This window comes from Onychostruthus taczanowskii, unplaced genomic scaffold (genome assembly GCF_017590055.1).
Source record: "Onychostruthus taczanowskii isolate IOZ18803 unplaced genomic scaffold, ASM1759005v1 scaffold15, whole genome shotgun sequence".
Lineage (NCBI taxonomy): Eukaryota > Metazoa > Chordata > Aves > Passeriformes > Passeridae > Onychostruthus > Onychostruthus taczanowskii.
Genome location: NW_024498685.1, coordinates 8,017,250 through 8,043,042, shown reverse-complemented (window position 1 = coordinate 8,043,042; position 25,793 = coordinate 8,017,250). Strand labels below are relative to the sequence as shown.

The 25,793-nt window shown below is 39.6% G+C and overlaps 1 protein-coding gene across 1 annotated transcript in view; it reads left to right on the top strand.

Moving 5' to 3' along the window:
• The window catches only part of ATXN10 (ataxin 10), a 91,729-nt gene that overhangs the window by 4,644 nt on the left and 61,292 nt on the right, over positions 1-25,793 (top strand). The window contains exons 3-5 of the mRNA XM_041398599.1: positions 1,373-1,455; positions 20,023-20,119; positions 21,155-21,319. Of these exons, the coding sequence (XP_041254533.1) occupies positions 1,373-1,455; positions 20,023-20,119; positions 21,155-21,319 (345 nt within the window). The remainder of the gene's footprint in view (positions 1-1,372; positions 1,456-20,022; positions 20,120-21,154; positions 21,320-25,793) is intronic.

The window sequence follows — 25,793 nt, the reverse complement described above, 5'->3', positions numbered from 1 at the left end:
AGGTCAGTTTGGGGCCCTGCTCAGGAACAGAACAAAGTGTTTGGGTCCATAATACAAGTTGATCACACAAATGATATAAGCCTGTTGGAAGCCTGACTGTTGAACTTTTTTTCTCTTTCTTTAATTTTTTTTAATGACATAATGAATAAGTAAATGGTCTTAATAATCAGTTACAGAATTAGTATGTCTTTTAAGGTTCATTTAAATCTGTCTGGCTTTCCTGGCAAAACACAGCATGTACAACTGTGCATATTAATCCTGATGCATATGTACAGGCAAGTTGAGCTTAAAGGATATTAAATCAATCTGGTTCCTTAAGTAATTTAGCCTCTCTATTCTTGCCTGTGTCTGTTGCATCTTGGAAGGGATGCTTGTGATACAACCAGCTATAGTTAGTGAAAACCTAATAGTTTGGTTGACAGTCTGGTTGCTGTTTTTAAAACACCCAGAAAAATAGCAACAAATACCCTCCTTGCCTGGATGCCCCATGAGAACCCCAAACCAACCAACCAACAAAAAAGCTGCCTCAACATGTCACAAATTGATTATTTCAAAGAGTTACTGGGGACTACAGTGTTAAAAATTGGCTTCTTGTGACTGTCAAATGTCAAATTTGATTTATTGAACTAAATGTAGTTTTGATGTGGGGACCAGGTAGTTTCTGTGCTGGGGCAGAACTCTGGTGACTGTCAAATGTCAAATTTGATTTATTGAACTAAATGTAGTTTTGATGTGGGACCAAGTCTTAGTTTCTGTGCTGGGGCAGAACTCTCTTAATGCCACAGAAATTGCAATGCAAATCATTCTGAGAGTCTACCCATGATTCCTCCTCACTGGAGAAAGGATAAATGATTACTTGGCCTTCTCTGCTTCTCTCTCAGAGTTGTGGATGTTTCCTTTTGAGCTGGCCCTGTTGTTTTTTGGTAGCTGTCACTAATTGCTTTGTTGGCATTGAAAATCCTCCAAGTTTATTAGGAAGTAAGATACATGATTCTTTTTCTGGATGCTTGACCTCCACACAAAGCAAAGTTTTTACAGAAATAAAGCTGTTTAAATTATAGGAATAACTTGCTAATGTTTAATGTCTGATAGGAAAAATAGCAAAAAGGGAGGAAAGAGTACTTAACTCTGAAGGTTCTGTGCCCAAAATTGGTAAAATACAGAATGATGCAATAATCTCCTTTGATTTGCTTCTGATGGTAGTAATGTGGCTGCTGATAGGCAGGCAGTAATGTAGGAGAAACTATTTTTGTTTCAAAGGTCCTGAAGATGCTAAAGACTTCCTGTTAACTTCAGTGAAAAACCTTTCAAATTTTTGGAGTGTATTTCATGTCAAATGAATTATTGTGTTTTATTCCCAATTTAATAACAGAAACTTGGGTCTCATCTCTACATCTGTCCATTTGATAAAGTTGCTTCATGGAATACAAATCAAAGAAGAATTGTTACTGACTGGTAAGTAAATGTATAGCCTGCACTATATTTTTTTACACATGTGGTATGATGATCACTTTACTGATGCATTTGTTTTATAAATAGGCTTAATTCTTTCTTGAATTACAGTTAAGAATTGGTCCTCTCTTAGACTGCTTGAAAAAGGTCTCAGGATCAAGTCTAGTTCAGCTGTGTTTTCACAGAACTGTTCCACATAGATTGCTAAAGGAAAGGTATCTGTAACCTTTTTAATATGAAGCAGAATAATTGAGTTTTATAACAGGAAAAGTTACTGTAGTACCTCCATTCAGAATACATTCTGCTGTTTTACTGTCTTTTTATTTGCTAATAATTAAGATAATTTATCTGATTCCAAGAAGCAAATTTTGGCTGTGACTTCTTAAAAATGATTTTTCATTTTCATTTGTGTACCATGGTTGCTGGCCAGTCAGGATAGCATCTGCCAAGAATTAAGTACTGATTTGAGTAGTGTTCACATTTCCTTAACAGGTGAGTTTTTTCTTTCAATGCAGTAAAGAGAAAATGTGACTCTGTAGGACTAGTGGTAGTTACTGCTACTGATTTCACTGGATATTAAGGGTTTTCAGTAATTCTCACAATCTGTGTTTCCCTGTGTGTGCATGTGGAGCTTCATAATTGGACTCCAGTTGTGGCTGTCTGTGGTTGCAGACAGTAGAACCTGTTTGTTTTCTTGTGTGTGTTATTTGTTTTCACTCCTGTTCCTCAGATGAGGTTTTTTACTGAATTTCTGCTGCTGCTTTTCTGCTCTTTTGTGAAAGCAGGTGAAACAGCTTTCATACAGTAACTTACCTTCAAACCCCTTTATGAAGATGTGAGGAAGCAGTATCTGCTGCTGCTTTTCTGCTCTTTTGTGAAAGCAGGTGAAACAGCTTTCATACAGTAATATGAAGCTGTGAGGGAGCAGTGAAGTCCAGGTGGTTGGGTTTCCTTTTCCTGCTATGTTCGGCTCAAAATGAAGCCCTGTGGGCACATGAGGGTATTGTGCTTAAACCAGGCTCACTCCTGGACCTGTTGCTGGAATTCTGCTGCCAGAGAAGGGTTGGTGGTGCCAGCACAGCCCTTCAGTCCAGGAGCTGGACTGTAAGCTCAGTGGGTGGCAAAAAGGGCTTGCTCAGTGACCCTAAAGAGGAGGAACTGATGGCACACAGGAGTGGCTTTCAAGCCATGTTACAGGAAGGACTGGAAAAGGTCATGGAGGGCAAGAGTGTCCTGCCCCACATTTGTGAACTGCTTGGCAGACCAGCAAGATAAAAGGAAAAGTGGTGGAAACCAAAATGTTGCTGCTGTCCAGCCTGTCATTCTCCATACTGGGGACTTGGACAGCACTGGGCTCAAAAAGCTGTACTGGTGAAGTGGGCTTGTCACCTTCAGCCCATTCAAAGCATCAGGAATTGTGGTGTAGGAATGCCACCTGCCAGAGGGTCTGTCCAGCCCCTGCAGGAGAGGGAGCAGGATGTGCTCATTGTTGGATACAGCCATGGCCTGAGGTCTTCCCTTTGGCTTGATGGCTGCTGGCCCATCCTTGCTGGGCTGTCACATGTGTGTGTTGTTCCCTGCTCATGGGTTTCAAGAAGGAGAGGGAATGCTGTTGAGCAAAAAGCAAAGGGGATAAACCCCAGTAATTTGATTATCTGCTTCAGGCACTTTTTGCTAGCCAGAGGATGGTATAAAAATCTCTGTTTATCAGCACTGAACATAAGGGTGGCACTGACAAGACAGTTTTTAACAGGATTTCTGTAGAAGTTGTTTGGTGGCTGTTACTCTTCGTAGCCATTCAGTAAATATATCAGAGTTATAACTAAGATTTGCTGTATTGGCCCAGGGTAGGTGGTTCATTTGATGCTGTAAGTAGCATTGATCTCCTTGGAGAACCTCTATGATGAGCATGACTTATGTATTCCACGTATATTAGTACAGCAACAGAAAAATTGTAGACAAGAAATGTTGCTAATTCCTTGCTGAGTGATCTGATGAACTTGGTTGTAAGTGGAAATTAATGTAGTGCCTAGAGCACAGGTTCCTTCTGCAGCGTTTACCTCAGAAGTTGAGAGTTAAATTTGGCTGTTAGTTGTACTGAAGTGAATTGCTAAATTGGACTTGCATAGCACTGTTGAAACAAGAGAGACCCATGAAATTAGTAAATGGTACTGTATTTATTAACTGTAATTCTGTTTCATGATTCTCCTCGTTTCATATAGGAAATCAGGTCACAGGCTAGAGTAGCAAGTGTATTTTGTTCTTGCAGATAATTAGGTGTTAAGTAGAGTCTTTCAGGTTGTTCATTTGGGTGTGTATCATTTCCTCCCTCAAATGGCTACTTGGATTGGATAATCCCTCTTGGTGCCTGTGTATATTCTCAAGATTTTTAAAATACCTTCATATTGCTTCCATAGCAACAAAGTACAAGGAGGAGGAGGTAAGGCTGTATTGCAGGGTGAACAGCACTAAATAATGTTTCAGATCATGTTCATGTGAAAAATTCCCAGAACAAATTATCGTAGGCTAAATAAACTTGAAGTTCCAACATTACTGTATTTACAAAGATGAGATTGAAAATTCTTTCTGCAGACTGAAAAATTCGTGTAACCTGATCTATGGCAGGTTTGCATTCTAATCCATTGGTAGATGTTAAGGCTAGTAAATGAGTGGTGTGCTAATTTTTGTAAGAAAGTTCAGTGTAGTACAATTTCAAATGGATAAAACCAGAAATTAAATAAAAGTATGTATTGTTTGACCACTGCTGTGACCAGTGTGATGGTTAAGGGAAAGGACATGATTAAAGAAACAAAAAAAGGAGGTGTTGTGCAAAGTGGTATGACTAAAAACTGTTACTAATATTTATTCAAATAAATCCAGACTCCTTTGCATCCTCTCTGCTATGAGTAATACTTTAAAAATAGTTGCCCAGGGATTATATACATGGTTAACTGGGCTTGTCAATTCAATATATTTACTGAAACAACTCTACTGCATGTTTTCACCATACATCTTACTTTTTCTTTTTTTCAATGCTTTAAAAAATGAGATAGATTACTGTATGTTTGTAATACTTGTCCCAGCTAGCTGTGGAAAAAGTTACTGTTTTGATTACATGATATATCACTAAGGCAGTGGGCCAGAATCCTTGAAGGTGAGTTAGAATGTCTGTCCTGAAATAGCTCTTTGAAACTTCAGGTAGGTTGAAAGATTGTTAATTCATACATACAGCATTCAGAGATTGTTAAATCCTATGTACAAGCCAGCTGTCTCTTTAATAACAGTCTCCTTTCTTTTTAACACTTGCATTAGAAAAAACCAAACATTTTTAGTAATTTCTTTCATGGTATTGCTAGAGTTACCTGTTTGTCTCCACTCTTCCTCCTTGCTTACTTCCCGTGTTAATTTGAGTTGAGCTCCATAGCCTGGTTTTATTTCCCATCATTTCTTACATAGTACATCTGTGATTATCTAAGACATTCTTAAAACTAATCATTCTTACAGCTAATCTGTTTTGAGCAGTGTGTATTTTGTGCTGCTTGGAGAAGGGAGCCTGCTCTGAGGAGCTGAATGAAGAAAAGTGCCGGGCACTTCCCAGGGCTACTGTGCAGTGATGCTAAGCAAGGGGTTGCAGCCTGTAGCCCTTCTGGGCAGCAGTAAGTTACCTGTGACAGATAATTCACAACTATTTGTAAACGTGCTCCCTGTTCTTACTGCTCCCTCTTCCTTGGTGCAAGGGATAGAACTTCTCAGTCAAGGGGAAAAATGTGTGCTACGCCTCTTGGACAGTATCTAAAGAGTGGACTTTAGATTTAGTCCCAGTTAGGACTTTAGAAATCCCCCAGTGTTTTTAAAGCTATGAAGGGGAAAAATGTGTGCTACGCCTCTTGGACAGTATCTAAAGACTGGACTTTTCCCCCAGTGTTTTTAAAGCTATACATGCTGAAAATCTAGGAAGTAGATGATTGTGAAAGGAGGTAGTTCATGCTTTAGATTACAGAACTTGGGTAGTCGTGGTGGGAAGACAGGCAAGATGGTAAATGCTGCCCCCTTTGCCCAGTTCAGAATTAATTTGGATGGGGGTTGAAGAAGCAGAAGCTGTACCTGCTCATGCGAAAGTGCTACATGCAAGAAGGTCTTCTGTGTTTCTTAACTGATTTGAACCACAATCTTCCAAAAAATAGCTAATAAGATACTCAGTTTTTTTAAGTCTGAAGGAAAAAAAAGGAATTCCCTGCAGGATATAGATTTAATGGAATTTACAAAGTACCCTTTTCACATCCCTTTTGTTCTAGTTATTTTTTAAATTCAATGAGTCACATCATAGCAACCTTTTTTTTTTTTTTTCCTGCATGGGTATGAAGACCAAGAACACTTAACAGAAGAGCAGCTGATGAAGCTGCCAGATGAACTTTAACTGAACTTAAAGCAGACACAGATCTTTTAAGAGCTCAGAAATAATTCAGTATGTTTGGGAGTGCAGCAGACATAGGAAATATCCTCGCCAGAAGCCCAAGTAGAAAATCTCCTTCACTTCACAGTATGTGTCTTGGTTTGACTTTATGATGCTTGTATCCCCATTCATCATCTGTTTAGCCCAGAAATCAGTTTTGCACCTTTAAGACTGGTTCTAAGAGTGAAGGGGAGAGAAGAAGCGTGGAGTTTGTTTTCAGGGACTGCACTCACTCCTCCACATCCTGCTCCTGGACTGTGCTGTCTGTGGCACAGACAGACAGCAGGACAGGGCTTTCCTTTGCTTTGAGTTAGTTTTTAGCCAGCTGAGGCAGAGAAGTTCCCTGGACTGAGGTTTTTCTTTTTCTTGGACCTGTTCAAACCTGCTCTGCACTGAGCACCCAGCAGAGCAGCGGCAGCTCCACCTGCGGCCACCGGGCCGGGCCTGGGCCGTGGCATTTCCAGCACTGGAGGGGCTGCTCAGAGACTGAGTGAGCTGAGCTGCAGCCCGCCCAGGGACTTGCTGAGTTTGGCATTGGAGCAGCAAGAGGTTTTGTTGTTTAATATTGTTCATTTTTGTGTGCTGGTGAATGCTTTGCCTGTTAAATAAACAGTTTTCTCTGCTTTTCTCCAAGGACATATTTTCCTGAACTGGTTGGGGGAGGGACTGCTTGAATGTGCTTTCTAGAGGAACCCCTTTGGAGGTTTTCTCCCAGATTTTCCCTAAACCAGGACAGTTTGGTTGTAGGGTTAAGTTTTTTTGGTTTTTTTTTCTTTTTTCTTATGGGAAATTTTAAGCTTTCCAGTGGAATGCAGCTGACCTTTGGGAATATACATTGAGGTTTGTTGAGATGATGGATCTTTAGATTCCAGAATGTGAGAGAGCTGGATTTAGGATCCCTCTCCCAAATCTCTAAAAGCCCCAAATGGTAACCTTTTGTATCCTTGGTAAGTTCAAGTAGGGACATACCTGTTTTGCAGCAAGATCATGTTCTATAGGCAGTGTCCCATCTGATCCTTTCATTGACTCCCACCCCAGCTTGGACAGAAGGAGCTTTAATGTTTTTGTTTGTAAACAGGTCTTCTCAAACCTTTTGCCACTTCAAAATATTGCTGTTGCAGAAGAATGCTCTTTGAATTCCAATATAATTGCTTAAAAATTATTTATCTGCCAAAATACATTTCTGTCCTCTTGGGCGAAAAGGTACTGAATGCCTCGTAGCTGCCCTGTGTGAGACAACTTGTTGTGCAAGTTCTCTGAATGAGGGGATTGTGCTCTCTGAGCAGAGCCGGGCTCTCAGCTGCAGTGCTTCCCTGAGAGGTGCTCCAAGCATCCTGCCAGTATTCCTCATGTCCAGGCTGCTGCTGGCACAGGTATTGTTATTGCTCTGCTGTGCTGATGCCAGGCCTCCATAGTTCTGAGGGGTTTGAACCACCCAGGGAAAGCTGGGTAAAAAATGTGTTAACATGAGAATCATGGCATCGTGGAATGATTGGGGTTGAAAAGACCTCCAAGACCACCGTGTCCAGCCTGTGACTGATTCCTACCTTGTTACCCAGACCATAGCACTGAGTGCCATATCCAGTCATCCCTTGGACATCTCCAGGGATGGGGGCTCCACCAACTCCCTGGGCCATCTCTGCCAATGCCTGACCATATTTTCCATGAGGAAGTTCCTCCTGATGCCCAACCTGACTCTCTGCTGGCACAGCTTGAGGCATTTCCATTCAGCCTGTCCCTTATTCTCTGGGAGCAGAGTCCAACCCTCCCTGGCTGCCCACTGAGAAGTTCCCTCCTGAGCCTCCTTTTCTGCAGGTTGAGCTCCCCAGCTCCCTGAACTGCTTCTCATCAGACTTGTGCTCCAGACCCTTCCCCAACTCCATTCCCTTCCCTGGATATGCGCCCAGCCTTTCAGTGTCTTTTTTTTTTTTTAGGTAAAGGCCCAGAACTGGGCACAGGATTGGAGGTGCCTCAGCAGTGCCAGCACAGGGGACAGTCATTGCCCTGGTCCTGCTGCCACAGCATTGCTGGTACAGAATTTTTTTGGTACAGAATGTTTGGAGCCTGTGTTTGTGTCACAGGCACTGCTAAAGACTTCCTGTTAACTTTGATGAAAAGCCTTTTAATTTTTTTGAGTGTATTTCATATCAAGTGAATTATTGTGTTTTGTTCCCAATTTAATAATAGGAACTTGGGGATCTCAGCCAAAACCTGTGTCCAGGTGTGCTGCCTGTTAGAGCAAGGTTTGGGGTCTTCTCTGCTTATAATTCTACAAAGTCCAGAAATTTGGTTAAAATGTACTGGATTGTAGCTTGAATCCATGAACAGGAATTTGACCTTGCTTCCAGTTTTCTGCATTATGTTCAGGTGTAGTTAACCAGCTACAGATACATTTTCTGGTAGGAAGTTCAGCAGCATGAATATCATATGTCTAACACCTGTTCATGCTTCCTTTTGTGAGGGAGGATGTGTGGGAAAATATGTGATATTTTAAACATTTTTCAAGTACTACAAATGCCATGTTCTTATAAGGGAGCTATTAAAAAATGTTCCTTTCTTTGAGCTTTTTTTATTCTCCCCCCTGCTTTTTTTTTTCTCTTTTCCCCTCTCTCACTTTTTCCTCTCTCCATTTTCCCTCGCTCCCTTTTTCTCTGTTTTTTCTCTTCTCTTTTTTTCTCTCCTTTTTCCTCTCTCCTCCTTTTTTCTCTCTCATATTTTTATCCTCCTTTTTTCCTTTATCCTCCTTTTTTTTCTCTTCAGCCACCTTTTTTTTCCTCTCTCCTCTGTCCACCATGACCATTAATAGTACCATGGATTCATCCTCAGTCAGTGTTGTTGAACTGCTCCAGCTGTTCTGGTCCTGATTGGTTCTCATGCATATTTTTCTTTCAGTTCATGAAAACCCAGTTGTTCTTGACCCATGGATGCTTTATGGGTTGCTCATGGTCTGGGAAGAAAGTGCCTTGTGTTTTGTAATCCATCAGTGTGGAGGAGAAGCACTCTGCAAATGAGACATCAATGAATAACCTTTGAATTCAGAACTCTGTATAAATAAAAATATCACTCTTCATAGACACTAAAAATAAAATTTAAAAAACATAGGGATGTGCACATGCTTCAGAAATGACATGTAAGGGACCTAGGCCTGTCTATAGTTTCCAGAGATTGTTTCTTGCAAAAGCCAAATGGGATGGAAGCATTTCATCTTTGATGAAGCTAGAAGACTAAATCTCCCCTGAGGTTCTAAAGGAGAGCATCACATGGCTGAGCAGAGAAGGATACTTGATTTTTTGGTAAGCTTTTGAAGGTGAAGACATGCTGGGTTTTCAAAAGCCACGAAATACAAGCTGTAGGTGCTCATGTAGTACTAGAAAATCACGTTGACATTTTGTTAGGAGAGATTGCTGAGAATAAATGGCAAGAGGAAATAAATTTCTAGCTGCTAAATTTGGTACTTTCTCAGTTCTAAAAAGTTGTTAATTCAAAGTACTTTTCAAAAGTTTACAGAAAAGGAGATATTTAATCAAATGTTTTTGTTTTTCTGAAGAAGAATATGAGTAAAACAGGGTTAAATTGTTATATTTGCAAAAGTATTCCTGAAAACAAAAATGGGTAAGTACCAGTGAAGTGATTTCTATTTTTCATGAGGGTGTAGGGGAAACAAAACTTTCAGTTCTGTCTTCACTCAGTGAAAAAAACCAGGAGATGTTTCTTTGCTCTGACCTTTTCCATTTCTGCATTCACGGATTGGCAGTTTGGAGTTGCAGTGGAAAATTGAGACTGGCTAACTTTGAAGGTACAGAAGAGCAAGGGAAGGAAATGCTTCCAGACCTGCCAAAGTACACTGAGTTGGTTTTCCTGTATTCCTTCTTAAATGGGCAGCCATGTGTCCTTAACTGTTTACTGTTTCTTGTCAGTATTTATGTCTTTATTTATTTTCTTCACCTAGAAGAAAAGGGGACAAAGCCTTCCCCTAAGGCTATGGTCCCCTTAAAAAGATTATTTTGGCAGTAGGAGAATGAGCTAGAAGTAAATACTTGGACTTTTGGAAGTGAATTGGAGTGGTACCTTTGCAGACCCAGTGAGTAGAAGAACCTGGGCATTTAAGGCTTAGTTTGAAAATCTGAGCATTAGAGGCTTATGTACTGGCATCGCAGTCTAACTAGCTTTCACCTCTTCTTGAAATTATTTGAAATGCCTGGTCAATCAGCAAAGTATTTAAAATCAACAGGAAAGAGGAACAGAGTGGTCAGGTATGGAACCTAAATGGTCTTAAGTGAATTTCAATACTGACCAAAAGAGTCAGCTCTCATCTTTTTTGCTTCCCTTTTATCTCTTGTCTAGTATTTTTCATTCTTCTGTTTTATTCTTTTATAAAACTGCATTTTACTTTCACTTCTTTTTGTAGTTCTTTAATCATGTTGCGCTGAATGTTTCAATTTCCAAATTATTGCTAATGTTTTCTATATAAAAAAATAAATATTTTAAAACTTCCTTAGAAAGTGTGGTGGAACACAGGCAGTAACTTTTTGCTAGACAGACATCATAGCAGAGCTCACCCAGTGCATTTGGGAAACCATTGTCAAGTTTTATTGTCTGTAAAAAGAGGTCTGTAACTGTCTGAGCAAGTCTCTTCACACAGGTTTGTTCATAGGGATTTGAAAGGTGTAATTTCTAAATTGTGTCCTGGAGACTCTCATAGACAATGGCTACTAAATTTAAACCAACAGGATTAAGGAAGGAAAGTTAATCTTTCCTCTCTTCCCACGTCAGTGCCCCAAATATTTATGTATGAAGGAGGAGTCACACTGTTTTGTTGGAGATCTTGGGGGTGTTTGTGACCAAACACAGTAAATTATTGTGCTGCAGATTTTTTTGTACTAGTCATGTTACTTGCTGATTTACATGGAATGAGTGAGTGGTTATAAAACTTGCATCATTTTAGCTGTCATACAGTCATCATGAATTGATAGGTGAAATTTCTCAATTTAGGTTTACATTAGCATTTCTTTTGAGAGAGAGGAAGAGGGAGAAAGCGGTCCTGAGTCTACCCACAGTCCATGGGATTAATTCCCAAAAAGCAGCATGAAAGAACCTACCTCAGTTGCATGGAAGAAAAGAGAATTTAAAAATCTGCACTACCATTTATTTTTCTATTTGGGGTTTCCTTTTGCTTACAGCTAGCATAATTAAGACTACATATGTATTACAGCTTAAATAAACCAGCTGCTAACTTAAACAGACTTTTTTTAGACATAGGACAACCCTGACCTTAAGAGTTGCCAGTTTCAGTGTGTGATCTTTGATTTGTCTGTTAGGATTTTTGTATGGGGGACTGGTGCCAATACTTTGCTGCCACTGTTAAAGTAAAAACTATAATTACATTGTCAAAATAATATTTATAGTATTTTCGGGGAATAATTGTGGGAGTGTGATGAATATATTATACTCATCAAACTTTTATGTAAACATAAGCATGAGTTTTTTATTTGAGTTATTAGTGTTGTTTTTGGCCTTTGTGTTTTTCCAATCTGTAAAAATAATATTGGGATTTTCATGGTCTCTAGCATTTGCAGAGTGTGTACCATAACAATCAGTTGATATGCTATCTGGTAGAAGTAAACTGCTAGTTGCACTTGTATTGGGATTTTGGTTTCATGTTTCCATAGCTTAAGAAAATCCTCGGCTTTTTGAGTTTTGCTATCCCCTAATTACAGTAGCTCAGAGGATTTTGCTGCTTTACCAAAGAGGAATGTTTTAAGTAATTGGTGTGTTCTTTTGTACAATTTGGGTTTTTTTGTTGTTGTTGTTGTTCTTCCTTTGTGTTTACTTCCTTTTTTCTTTTTTTTCCCCCTTTTTTTAAATGAGTCTGAGTTCCTCTTAAAAGTGAGTGTGAACATCTCCCAGAAACCTATATGGTGAGAAGCAGTTGTGAGGTTTTCTAGCAGTAGGCAGTTGTCCCTTGGCTGGCTAAAGGTACAGGCAGAATTTGCTGCTGGTCACTGGCAAGTTACCAGAGGCACAGATGCTCCAGTGCTGCCCAACATGGAAGTTTTAACTGTCCCAGGTTGCTTCAAGCCCCATCCAACCTGGCCTTGGACACTTCTAGGGCAGCTTCTCCGGGCAGCTTGTGCCAGGCCTCACCATCTTCACAGGGGAGAATTTCTCTATAATATCTCATCTAACCCTGCCTTCTGGCAGTGGGAAGCCATTCCCTCCTGTCCTGTCAGTCCAGGCCTGTGTAAATTGTCTTTCTCTGTTTAAGCTGTGCTGAACGGAATTATTTTATTGACTGTGTATATGTGAGTATAAAAATATTTTATTGCAGCAGCTTGTGGAGGCACAATTTGAACTGCAGACCAGATCCTGCCTAATGCGGTTTGCCTGTTGGGTACTGATAACATGGCATTGGAAACAGACTTTGAAATAGTGATTAAAAAGCTGGTGCTTTCCAGCAGTTTGCTTTCCAGTCAAAACTGTCCTTCTTCTGGTACTCATGGAAAGATGTTTTGATTGCTGTCCTGGGAGGCAGAGGCAGTGACTGTCTGAGTGTCAGTGTAAATCATTTTGCTTCTTCTAGGAGAGAGAGTAACCTGAGGAAATATTTCTAAGTCAGAACAATTAATAGGTCAATGGGCTGCCCTGTGGGCTTCCCTGGTCTCATTGCTGGTGCAGCTTTTAGACAGTGTGTAGTGCTAGTTTGTTTTTTTCCTGCTCCTGCAATTTGGAGGCTTTCTAGTATAGCCTGCCAAGATGTTGCTGATTTATGCCACATGCATAGTGGTTTTATAATGTGGACTGATATCCACTTGGAGCACAAAGGAAATAGGAGTTTGCTGATGTCTATTTAATTAGAATGGTTTCTGGTTACTTTGGTTGAGGCTTGAAATGAATGGTAATGCCTGTATTTCTGTGGATCTCTAAATACAGTGTTCCTTTCCTTCCTTCCTTGCTCTTTAGTGTCCCCTACCCAACCCCAGCAAATAATGTCAGCAAGATTCATAATGAGGCAGGTTTCTGTTCTGCACAAATATATGTGAATCAAACTTTGCAGAAACATTCCTAGGTTTAAAATGGTCACAATGTTTTTTTGCAGGGACATTAGGATCTCAAGATAAAGGTGGGAAGAATGGGGCAAAGAAACCTTTTAATTGCAGAGCTTACAAAAGATGGAGCATCATAAATTTAATGCAGGGAGAAGAAGCTTAGGTTTTTTTCATGTGTGCTGAGAAAAAATATCCTTTCTAAGGAGTCTCCCACAGTGGTTCCAAGGTTTTTCCTCCAGGGAGAGTGAAGAAAGAAGCTAGAAAGGAGGTGGAAAGAAGCTAGAGAAAGATCTGGGCAGAGGAAGCAATGGGAGGCATCTGTTGCCTGATGGGCTAAAAATCCAAGTGTTTATAAGTATGTAGGAGTTGCACATGTCATTCTCTCAGCCATTTGATTATCACTGCTATGGCACAACTTCCATACTCTCCGGTTACAGGAGCATTGTTCTGGTGGAAAAGAGGGAGTTGTCTAACCATGGCTTCCCAGACACAAAGCTACAAGACTTTTATTTCCCATTTGGCAGCACCCTTTTTTGCTAGCAGCTTTGGGCTTGGAGAGAAATGTGTCTCTCCCTTTTTGTTAAGACGTTTAGGGAATATTGCCAAGTTACATGATGTGTAGAGACATCAAGAAGGTTTGTGAGACACATGGAGCTCTTTCCTTTTCCTCCATCCTCTGGGCATATACCACGTGTGGTACAAAAGGGAGCAGAATGTGGCAATGAGAAGAGGCAAGTTGCCTTTACGGATATTAAAGGAAATGATAATGCCCAAAAAGGTTGATGCTAAAACTGTTGCTGTACATTAATGTGGATATGCAAGTAAAAATAGTAAGTGTAAGTTTGCTAGTAATTCTGTATTCCAAAAGTACTGTGGTCCATTTATTAGCCAGGTACAGAATATAAATGGTACCAGTAAGTGGGAGGAAGTCTGATACTCTTTGCAAAAGAGGGAAAATTTGGGTTAAATGAAACAATGTACACAGTGTGCTATCAAAAGTAATTGGAGAAATTTGTTCATAACCTTGGTTAGTACTTTATGTGTTAATATTTTTTTCTTCTTTTTTTTTTTTTTTTCCAGACCTGTGCAAAGTATCATGTAGGAGGAGTGTGTCTCACAGTCAGACACCACTAATAGTGCATAGTGGGTGGCCAGTCCTTCTTATTTTTCTTGGTTTCCTGGTATGGTTTAAGCCTGGTTTGAGACTCCCCAGTACTTCAGACTTGCTGATTTCGCTGCTGCAGGACCTTTAAAGACACACTGCATTAGATTTAGACTCAGCTTTTGGGCTGATTCAAGAAGAAGATTTTACATCCTAATGCGTGCAGAAAGCTAATAAAGGTAGTTCCCAGGTCTGCAAGTACTTAAAAGTGTTTCACTTCACATAGGAGAGCAATCTCAGGCATGTGCTTTTGCTATTTGTGGGGATGTAACAAGAGTCCCATTTCATATGCCTTTAGATTTTAATAGATAATTTGTTAAAGGAATGAGCACATTTATGTTTACTTTCTAAAACTGAAATGTTGCAATTAAAATAACAGGGGATAGAGAAAATTGTTCTAGTGCTGTATTTAATAAGCCTTGTTAGTGCTTATGAATCAGAGTTAGTTTGAACCTGATCTCAAGAGGTCTGTCAAACTGACTCTTAGTAGATGCACACGTTGTTTTTTAATCTCTCATTATGAGACCTCGTTGGAACTTAATTTGCATCAGAGGCTAATTTGATGTGTGGTCTGATGGTTTCTTCCAGCTCCCTTCTAATTTATGTGTAACTCCATGTTTTTAATAGCATGGCAAGAATTTTACTTTCAAATTCTCCTTTTAAGTCAGAACAAACTGTTGATGTTTTGCCTAGGCATTTATCTTCCAAGAACACAAGGGTTGTCCAATCAATGCATATAATGTTCTGTTAAAATTAGAGTTGGCACTTCTAAAGGGAAAGGAAAAAAAAAAAATAAGAGTCCGACTTGGTTTCCGAGGTAGAGGCGATGCTGGGGAGGGCGAGCAGAAACTTACTAAACACAACATTCTTGGTGTTCCACAAATGGTAAAAATGGGTTACTAGTCTGCACTGCAGCAAGTGCAGTAACACCAAGGTGGAAATAGAAAAGGTAGCTAGACAATAATTTTATTTACAGCAATAAAATACTAAGTACTATTTTAATAACATTAAATGACAGAGCCCATACATGTATTGTACATTCAATTTCAGTAGTCTAGACAGACTGTTTTCCAAGGAAAATACATTTTCATCAGTATTTGTGGTATGATTCATGGTGGTGAAGAAGCAAATAACTCTTTATGACTGGAAGTTGCTTTAACTTGCAGCCACAAGGAAACAAGTCAATGACCGGATGATAGTGGTGGAAACTCACATTTTATAGTAATAGAGGTCTACACCTTATGCTGAGTTGGAGGTTTTATTTTTCCGGGACAGGAGTCTCACAAAGCATTCTGCCATTATGTACAAACAGCCAGGGCTGCTCTGCAGGACAGCTCACAGCCCACAGTTCAGATTTGCAGAGCTCACAGCCCACTCTAAGAGTGTGCAGGCTCTTGGGAGCCTGGGATGTGATCCCAGGACTTAGCAGGCTTTGTGTCTGCCCCAGTGCAGAGGGGGCACTCCAGCTCTGTTTTTCCTGTGTAGTTACTGGTTGGAGCATTAAGAGAGATGCAAGTTTGTAAGTCTTATGTTTGCAGTCTGACAAGCAATGTTGTACAGTTTTGTATGTGCTTTGGTTGGATCTATTTTATATCTCTATTTGTTTTATGACTCCAGTAAAGGCAGAGGCTTTTACTCACAATATCACTGTGTTGTCTGGCTCAAATAAAGAAAATGGAAATATCTTAGGACTGTTTTAAGCCTCTACAGTTGCTGTCAAAGTTTTTTGAAATGATTGTTGAGCACGTTTGTGGGCTCCTGTTCTAACCAGGTGGAACAGAAGTAAAAATGTATTGAATTTTAAAATTCTAATGCTTAAATTGTTTGTCTTCAGAACTTCAGGGATTTTAATTTTCATCTAATACACAATCTGATTCTGCAAATGGCACTGTATGGAATGATGTCTTTGTGTGGACTGGAGCATCTCCCTGCCAAGGAAAGGCTGAGGGAGCTGGGGCTGTCCAGCCTGGAGAGGAGCCCCAGCTGAGAGGGGCCCTCAGCCCTGGGTGTCCCTGTGTGCAGGGAGGGTCAGACCAGGGCCCAGGCTCTGCTCCAGGGCCCAGCAATGGCACCAGAGAAACGGGCAGGGACTGATCCCAGGAGGTTCCACCTGGACATGAGGCAGAACTTCTGCCCTGGGCAGTGCCCAGGCACTGAACAGATTGTCCAGAGAGGGTGTGGAGTCTCCTCACTGGAGATATTCCAGACCCCTCTGGATACAATCTTGTGCCCTGTGTCCAGGATGGCCCTGCTGGGGCAGGGAGGTGGGACCAGTTGACACCACTGTGGTCCTTTAGACCATATCAGGTAATTGTTAAATGAGATAATGTCAGTATAATAATTAAATGAAAAGCATGCACTGGAGTCTGGCTTAGTTGTTCTGTGATAGTAAGGGACTGGCAGGAGGAAAGGGAGCTGTGGTCTTGAAGGTACTGAACTGCTGGAATGCCTTTAAACCATCTTCATACAGGGCTAGCAAGTATCAGCTGTCTCACCTTTGTCATGGGTGGCCTTGAGTGACTAAACATTGTGTACATGTAGACAAACATTTAGATACCAGAATTCATTGGGTAAAGAGTCAGTGTTTCTGCTTGTGCCCTTTGCCCTGTTGTGTAAAGAGGTTATTTTTGTAGAACCTAGAAAAGTCTCCTTAAGTCATTGCAGACTGGTTGTGAAAGCAACATGTAATTTGTGTATTTGCTAAAGAACACCTGCTTTTACAGGAGCTGTTGAAATCTTGGTGAGGGGAAATCTCTTCAGCTTCAGGGTTGATTTGTGTATCAGAAGTTACATCTTAGTACCTGCAATTTCACGGTGGTTGACCATCAGGTTAAAAATACTCTTCTTGACCACACACAGAGTAACCTTTTTTTAAAGTAAAATTCAGCTATGCTGATAGCTACAGAATTGTTTAAGAATATTGTTTTTAGCTTTGTAAAAGTCTGTACATTTTTGGGGGTAAGTGAAATTGTCTTGTCTTTTTTTTCCCCCTCTTTTTTGTTTTTCTTTTCCCCTCCCACCTTTCAGAAAGCTCATGGCTTATTGATTGGATGGCAGAATGGAAGTCTGTCTTCATCAGCTTCTACATTTTCTTGCTTTTGCTGAAAGGACTTGGAAGGGCCATGGAAGGAAATTGCCTCAAATTGTGCCAGGGGAGGTTCACATTAGATATCAGGGAAAATTTCTTCATGGAAAAGGGTGGACAGGCATTGGAATGGGCTGCCCAGGGAGGCAGTGGAGTTAACCATCCTGGAGGTATTCACAAAAGATGTGAATGTGATATCTGAGAACATGCTTTAGTGGTAAACATGATGGTGCTGGGTTGATAGTTGGACTTCAGGATCTTACAGGTCTTTTCCAAGCTTAATAATTCTAGTTCTGTGATTTTATGATGAAGAAATTCTTAAAGAGGAGAAAAGTGGTGTTTGTATTGTACAGATATCCAAGCATACTTCAGTCATATGCTGCAGCTGTCAAGTCCAATAGAGGTAAAACAGAGAAGAAAAAACATAGAAATTGAATGCTAAGAAAGGAGTTCCATAGTTTGAAATGCAGTAATTCAATACTTTTTGCATTTTTTAATGTTTGCATTTTTTAACACACACATACCTCGCTCTGAGTTAACTTCTCTATTTGGATTTTTGGGGAATTTCTTATTTAAAGCATAAATACCATAGTATAGATTTTCAATGCTCTGTCAATATTGACTGTCTCTTGGTATCTTGGTGCTAGGCTAGTGCATTTTCCATGGAGTTATATTTAGAGAGAAGCACTGCATGAGACATTTATGTATTCCAAGACCATCACCTGTGGAGTTCTGGGGGAGAGGTGTCAGTTTTTTAAACACAACCATACAGATATTGCAGTGATGTGGTTCAGAGAAGATGCTGTGATGAGCTACTCTAGGTGTGGTATGATGGCTTTTCCTGCTGTTTGTGCCTCTTCATCTGTGCCTTTCTATCTGTGACTGCTGGACATGGTGTGTGACCTGTACCCTGTGCTTTGCTCAGCTGCCTTGGTGCTCATTTCTGTTTGTAGAATCACATCTTCCAAATTGCTGAGATTCTTCATGTGAGAGTATTTGTATGGTAAAATGTTGCATTATCAAGGCATCCTCTTTCTCTGCTTAGTTGGGAATAGGTTTTGTCTTACAGAATATCCACTTGCCCATATATTGGTTTGTGTCCTCTAATTAAAAGAAGAATTCTAACTCTTACTGGTTAAGAACAAGCACTTAGTGATGAAACTGTTTTTTCCATGGGTGCATCTACAGAATTGTCACTTTTTCCTGTATCTTCCTTCCTTGTTCAGGAAATCACTGTTGGACCAGGGCAGTGTTGGTTGGTTTCACAAATACTGAAATTTGTAGCCATTTGTTACTGTGTTCATGGCATTTCCTATTTGGTACAGTAAGAATGGTAACTTTACAAGATCTTGAACATTTTTCCTTCATCTGTAAGACTTTTTGGACAGACTCATCTCCAGCAACCAAGGTGTAATAGCTGAAAAAGGTCAAGAAAATTTCAGGGAAAGATTGGAATATAGTCAACCAACCTTATGCTCATTTGGGAGACCTTTCTTATTGCTGTATACGTAAGGAATTCACCAAGGGAAATAATACCCTGTTCCTAGGATTTACTGCCTAGTTTTTTGGGCTTTTTTCCTAGCAGGGAAGTATTTCCATAAAATGTCTGCTGGCATGCCCATGCTTGCTGTCCTTCAGAAACTCCTTGGTCAGCAGGATGGGAACCAGACTGGTGGGAGAAACGGAAGCACAATGATGAGCAGAAAATAATAAACCAGTACAGATGTGCAGGGGGAGAGAACAGAGATCTTAATAACTAGAGGAGAATGTAGTTCAAGATGCATTATGGGCAATACCTATGTATTTTGGGCTTAAATATATATATATGTATATATGGCCAAAAAAAGTTACTTTTTTCTAAGCCCAAGTGACCACTTCTTACACTTGTTTTCTTGTTCTCAAGAGGACATATGCCCAGACCTGTTTAGGAAATCTGGCTGCCAGCTTTCCAAGAGGCCTAATTTTAGATGTGCAGAACCTGGCAATACTAGCCACCTCATTATGTATTAGGCTGTTGTTTGTACTATCTGTTAAATTTTAGATGTGCAGAACCTGGCAATGCTATTACATATGGCCACCTCCATATGTATTAGACTGTTGTTTGTACTATCTGTTAAACTGAATTTGAACATGTAATTTCAAGTTTCTTTGCCAACTTATTAATAACGGCCAGGCTATTGAGAGCTGTTGATAACGACAAAATAAGTGTTTTAATTTCGTGAAGTCTTTGGGTTCATGCTATTTGTTTTATGACTTTGCACTTTCTGGTGGCTGCTCTATAATATTAACTTGTGTGGTGAAATACCAATTTCTCATATTTTAAATCTATATTGAGAGGAGGCTAAAATAAATCCTTTGGAGTAAGAGCAGAAATCAACCCTACTAAATTCAGTGTCAAAAATGGAGGCAGAACTATTTGGAGACTTGGCTTTCGATTTTTTTCTAGGATAGAAATTCTGGGATAGAAGGTCCTGAGCACATCATAATCATCTATAATGGTTTGTCCAGCTAACTAGAATATAGTGAGAAACAAGAACCTGTCAATTAGTTCTTGTAATCACTTGTAGCCAATGTGTAATACTCAGACAAGTCTTGGGTGTAATTCTAAAATACTTCTTAAAATTATTTGTATTAGAACAGAAAATGCAAATATTTATGTACAGTACCTTTGGAATACTACACCTAAAGTTTCCTGGAGATGGATTCTGCAGTTTGTATCTGGAATATTGAAGTATGTAATTTTTGTGAAATTTATTTAGTTGAAATTTGTGAAATCTATTATTGATTTGAATTCTTGTTAATATATTTTCTGTATTTCTTTCAGCTCTTCGTTGTAGTCTTCAGTTTCTTGGAAACATTGCAGCAGGAAATGGAGATTCCCAGAATAGCATTTGGAAGTGTGCTTTCCCAGATCTCTTCTTGTAAGCATGGATGCGGGTTTTTTCCTAGTGTCATTTCTGTGGTTGTATTCAAATCTTTTGTACATGGTAGTTGTGCCTTTGCTAGCACCATGAAACTCTGAAAAATAACTTTGGTGAGAATGGGCTGGTTGAGACCATATCCTGTAGATTTTTTTTGTTAGTCAGCCGCAGGAGTCAGAACCTTTAAAAACCTGCTTGTTCTAAACTACCAGTAAATAGATTTAATTTAACAGAAACTGGAAGAAAACTATTTTGAATGACGAGCTTCAAGCAGAAGCTTTATTTCAGACATGTTTTCAAGTAGTTACACTCATTTACACAGCATTTTCTTTTCTCATGTTGCTGCTGTGCAGATCTGTCAGTATTGGTGGATCAGATGTAATCTATAAAAGTTCCTTAGTCTTCATCTCTTTCAATCCTTCCATCCCCCTTCCAACCTCACCAGATTATCTTCTTGGGGATTTGATTACATAAACTATTCTGTGCAGACACATGACAGCATTGTTGATGTGTTCAGCCAGATTTTTTGTAGTAAGCTATAAAAGTTCCTTAGTCTTCATCTCTTTCAATCCTTCCATCCCCCTTCTAACCTCACCAGAATATCTTCCTGGGGATTTGATGACACACATGTAAGGAAGTATTACATGAACTGTTTTGTGCAGACACATGACAGCATTGTTGGTGTGTTCAGCCAGATTTTTTGTAGTAAACTGGTAACAAAGGCACTTTGATTTAATTTGATAATCATTCTCCATTGGTTTTTGGAGCCCACTTGTCAGCACTGAGTGTAGGAAGACCTTACAGTAAGAAAAGCAGTTCCAATTTAGCATTAGTTTTGTAAACTTCCTGTAAAGTTTGACCTTCATCTGTGAGTTGGATATTTTTCCTTGCAGGTGACTTTTATCCTTCTTAGGCAGTGACAAACTTGTGGTTCTGTAAAAGCCAGCAAAAGACAACTCAGCAAGCTCAGTGCTTCTCGCCTGTTTTTCCAGGGTCCATTTCAACTTGCCCTTAACTCCTTTTTTTCTCTTCAAGGACATGTCTGACATACAGTGATGAGAAAATTGTCACCTATTGCTGCATGGTTCTGTTCACCTGCCTGAATTCAGAGCGAGTGAGAGAACTGCTGGATCCTGGAAACTTGACTGTGGCTCTTCACGTCCTGAGAGTCTACAAAGAACAGTTGGATTCTGAGTGGTCGTATGTATTGTTAAATTTTCTTTTTCCTCACCTCTTAATTAGGTGTTTTTCTGGTGTAAGTCACTGTTTTAAAATGTCTAAACTTGTGACACTACAAAGTAGTAAATGAAGATCAAATTAGAAATTAGTAGTTTATAATAGAGATAATTACCATGGTAGTTTCATGACTCTTGATTGTTGCTAAGTTAAGACTCCATTTTTTGTTGGGGACAGAGGAATTTTCAAATCATGGTCTGGTTTTCTTTCATTAATGAAATGGGGTTCTAGAATGCAAACTAATTTATACTTGTGTGCTGGTTTGTGGAGATTTTAAAGTTAGCACAGAATAGTTTCACAGACAGGTTGTGCTAGGAAGACTTGTATGGCTGTTGCTTGGGGGTGCTGCATAAATCCTGGGCATTTTCCTTTTTTCCTTTTTTAACATAGCCATTTTCTACTGCAACCTGCAGTCATTTTTATACCAAAACAAGGGGGACTTTTTTTGTGACTCTTCATTTCATGCTTTAAGAGCACCTAATCAATGGTTTTATCCCTCTGAACTTTTCTACTTTACTAGAATGGCCATTCTTCTAAATATTATTGTCAGTTATGCCTTTGATAAATGTGCTGCCCTACAGAGCAAGGGTGCACATTCAGCTAATTGATACACTGTGTATTCCAAGGGGAAAATAATTAATTGTATGTTTTTGTAGCATTCTTTTTAAGGTCATGTTTAAATTCAGAATTTAATTAGGAAGAATTGTTAGTGTTTTAGAAGCGGTGTGGAAAGTCTCAACAATGACTTAAGATGATTGAATGAAAAAGTAAATGTCATTTTATAGTTTATTTTTGTACTGAAAAAAATTACCCAAAACTTGTTTGTGACTGGGCTTTTTTAATGGCAAGGGCAGTTTGCTTATGACACAAGTAGTTTTCAAAAATCAAAATGTAAGTTTAGGGTCAGACAATGAGACTTCTATTTCAAAAGTGACAAACCAAGTCCTTAGTTTTGTCATCTGTCAATAACACGTGTGTAAAGTGTTGCTTTTCAGATAATTATCCTCATTATCCTTAATTTCTGAAATTTGTTTTGACTCAGATAACAAAGTCATAGTGGCAAATTTATGTTTTGAAGGTAAATGCAGAATAAATGCAGCATCAAAATAAATGCTGAGGGATGCATCTCCCTGGTCTCTTCAGTGTGAAGTAGAGTCAGTTGATGTTACGGTGAAAATGTCTTACCTCCACTGTGGATGTTTGGTGTGGGTGGGGAATGGTTCTTTTCAGGGTGGTCTTGAAATGAAAAAGGGTGGTCTTGAAATGAAACTCTTAACACTGAAAATTTGCAGCTGCTTTTCAGGGTGGTCTTGAAATGAAAAAGGGGCAAACTCTAACACTGAAAATTTGCAGCTATACTTCAGCTCTCACTGAAGTACATCTACATCCCAGTAATATTGCTGTAAGGAATGTACATGGCTGTGGCATTTGCAGAGAGTGAATGTCCTGTTGGAAAGGTTTGGGTCTCTTGTGTCACAGCTGGCAAAAGTGCACAGTTACCATTCTATGGTATTATATGACTGGACTGAAATATGGATTATTCTTGGTGGTTATGCTCAATGCTTACTCACAAGTGACTGAAATTCAGATCTTCTTACCTAAAGTTAAAAGTACCACTTAATTCCTGCCTACCTTCTTGTCTCTGAGCTGGAGCATCTCATTGCGTGTTACAACAAATAAGAAGTGACTGCCACATGTGTGTGTTTATTCTTCCTGTTGACTGGGCTTTCTTGCTGTCAATTGCTGCTTTTAGGTATTGGTACTCTTTATTTGAACAGCTAGGTAAGCTTTGGTCATAGGCAGAACTTCTATTCATTATTTGTGCACTGAAATGTATGAAATTAATGTTCCTCTAAGTACCCAATGCATTCCACAAATAAACAATTATGATGCTCAGACTATTTTTGCAGTTGCTGCTGTGAATTGTTAGGACGGAGAGGATATCCAGGATAAATATTTGGATTTAAGGCCATTGGCTGGAATGTAGTCTCTTCCATGGAGTGCTGACTACTCCATTCTGCTGGCACACTTGGGTTGTCTATTCCTCACCCATCACAGGAATGCGAGCACACCTTTCAGGTCTTCACTTTGATGAGCTGACAGTTCTTTCTCTGTTAATAATCCTGTATTCATGTTTAGAGTCCAGTTTCCCATGTTTAAGTAGGAGAAGTCCTTAGGAAAAGTTCAGGAGGAACCTCCTTCCAAGTGTGATGCTTTTTGTCTCTTCTACAGCAGTTCTGTAGACACTTTGTATCCAAGGAAATCTGAGATTGTTCTGAGCAGTTCTTTAGAGCTTCATTTTTAGGGGCAGCAGTTGGTGGCAGAACTTTTGCTGTTCTTCCTTTGCCTGCTGTAAACTCCTCTTCCAGTTAGAGGGAGCAAAGGAAGGGTCTTTAAAGGTTGGATGTAGCTTTCTGAAATTTTCCTGTCACTTTTGCCTACTTCTTGAGTCACATGACGTTTGGTAGCCCGCTAAGATTTTGGATCAGAAAAGAGAGAATATCTGAGGTGTTGGCTCTGCTTCCTGAGAGGGGTGGGTCATGGGGAATAAGATCTCATTTCAGCAACTTCTGATTCTAATCAGTGATGGAAAGCTGAGTCATTCACTCATAAGCTGTTTTTGAAACAGAAGTGGAATTTCTAGACTAAGCACTGATGCAGTTTTAAAATGTTTGTAGATTGACAACATGACCAAAAGTTGCCTTAGAACTTGAAAGAATGAGAGGTAACAGTCCTGTGATACACATCTGAGTGTGTTTCTTGAGTGATACACATCCTGTTAAATATTTTTGTGGCGTGCTCCTGTGAGCTGAGAAATAGTTAATAAAGGAGGAGGTCAGTTTTGTAAGGAATGCCCTGGTCAAATTTTGTGTTCAGTTCTGTGATTGTGTTTCTCTGGATCAGATGGTCTGAAAGCTCACTTCATTAAGCTTGTGGTTTTTTGTCAGCCTCAGAAATGCTTCTATCTCTGAAATCTGTGAAGCTGGAGAATGTAATACACACATTTAATAGATATTCTAATGATTTAAGAACTGATGCATCCTTCTCTTTCTCTTTTACAAACTTGATTTTCTCAACAGCTCCAGGATTATTTGCATATTGCTGTCTTTGCCATTTTTAATGTTAAATGCTGAATGGCATATTAAAATAATATTAATTAACATATATTAGACAATGTATTTTTACATTGCCACTAAACTTCTGTTCAGTATGGATCCTCAGCTTGTGTCAGGCTAGCAGTCTTGTAATCTTAAATGCTGGGAGCTCGTCTGAGGTTGCTGCTGCTGGTCTGACTCTCAAGAGCAATGGTCTGAGAAGCAGATGGTATTTAAGTTCTGAGATGGTATTTAAGTTCTGAGGTTCTTAAAAATATTTGTCTGACTGGCTCATACCCCTTTGTAGCTGGCCTTGTGGAGAGTGCCCAGAGCTTGCTGCTTTGGAAAGTTGCAAGGTGTATGATGTCACAGAGTGTACTTCAAAGAGGAAGTCTTTGCAAAGACTAACTGCAGAATCAATTTTGCTTCCTTTCTTGGATCTGATTTCTGGCATACCCTAATTAACTGATCCTGTCTCCTCCATCGTTCTTTGCTGTGCAGTTGTCTTGTAGAAAACATGCTGTTCTTCACAAAGTGAGATGCTGTCTCCTGAACTCTTAGTGGCTTTTCTGCATCTTTTGCATCTGCTTCTTCCATCCCTGTCTTCCATCTTATATTTCTATTCAAAGAGATAAGCATGGTTATCAAGCCCATGTGTGACAGTAATTTATTTTCTGTGTATCTTCCATCTTTCTGAAGTATCTCTGATGATACAGAAATTTAATTCTGAACTGTTGATATAATGAGTTGAATGTAAAGAATTGAAGGATTGTTTGGGTTGGAAGGGGCCTTAAAGCTCATCCAGTTCCAACTCCCTGCTGATAAGGACAAGTAGAACTGAACAGCATTTTACTCACTTGATAAGGATAGCAGAACAGAACAACATTTTGCTCTTATCAAATAAGAGCCAATGTAGCCTTGGAGAAGCAGACAAAACAGAATTCATGCAAAATGCAAGCAGGATGCCAGTTCAGCTCTGCAAGGCTGACAAAGTGGAAGTTAATGCAAAACAATGATATTGCACTTGCTCAAAAGTGGGGGTGAAGGAGCAGCCACCTAAAAATGACAGTGGGTGTTGAAGACAGATCCCAAAGAACCATATAAGGACTTCCAGTAAGGGGTGTGACTGTGTCAAACAAAGTCAAGGAAGTGGAAATAGCTCATGAATATGTAATCAGAGTGTGTGGTAAAAGTTCTGCTCATCTAATGCTTGGGGCACTCAGTTGAAAGAAGGATCCCTCTGGGTCCCCAGTGCTGCCATAAAGAATACCTGCTTTCTGATACTCAAACCGTGCTAGAAAGTTTCTATTGGGCAAATTTTGGTATCAATGCCATGGGCAGGG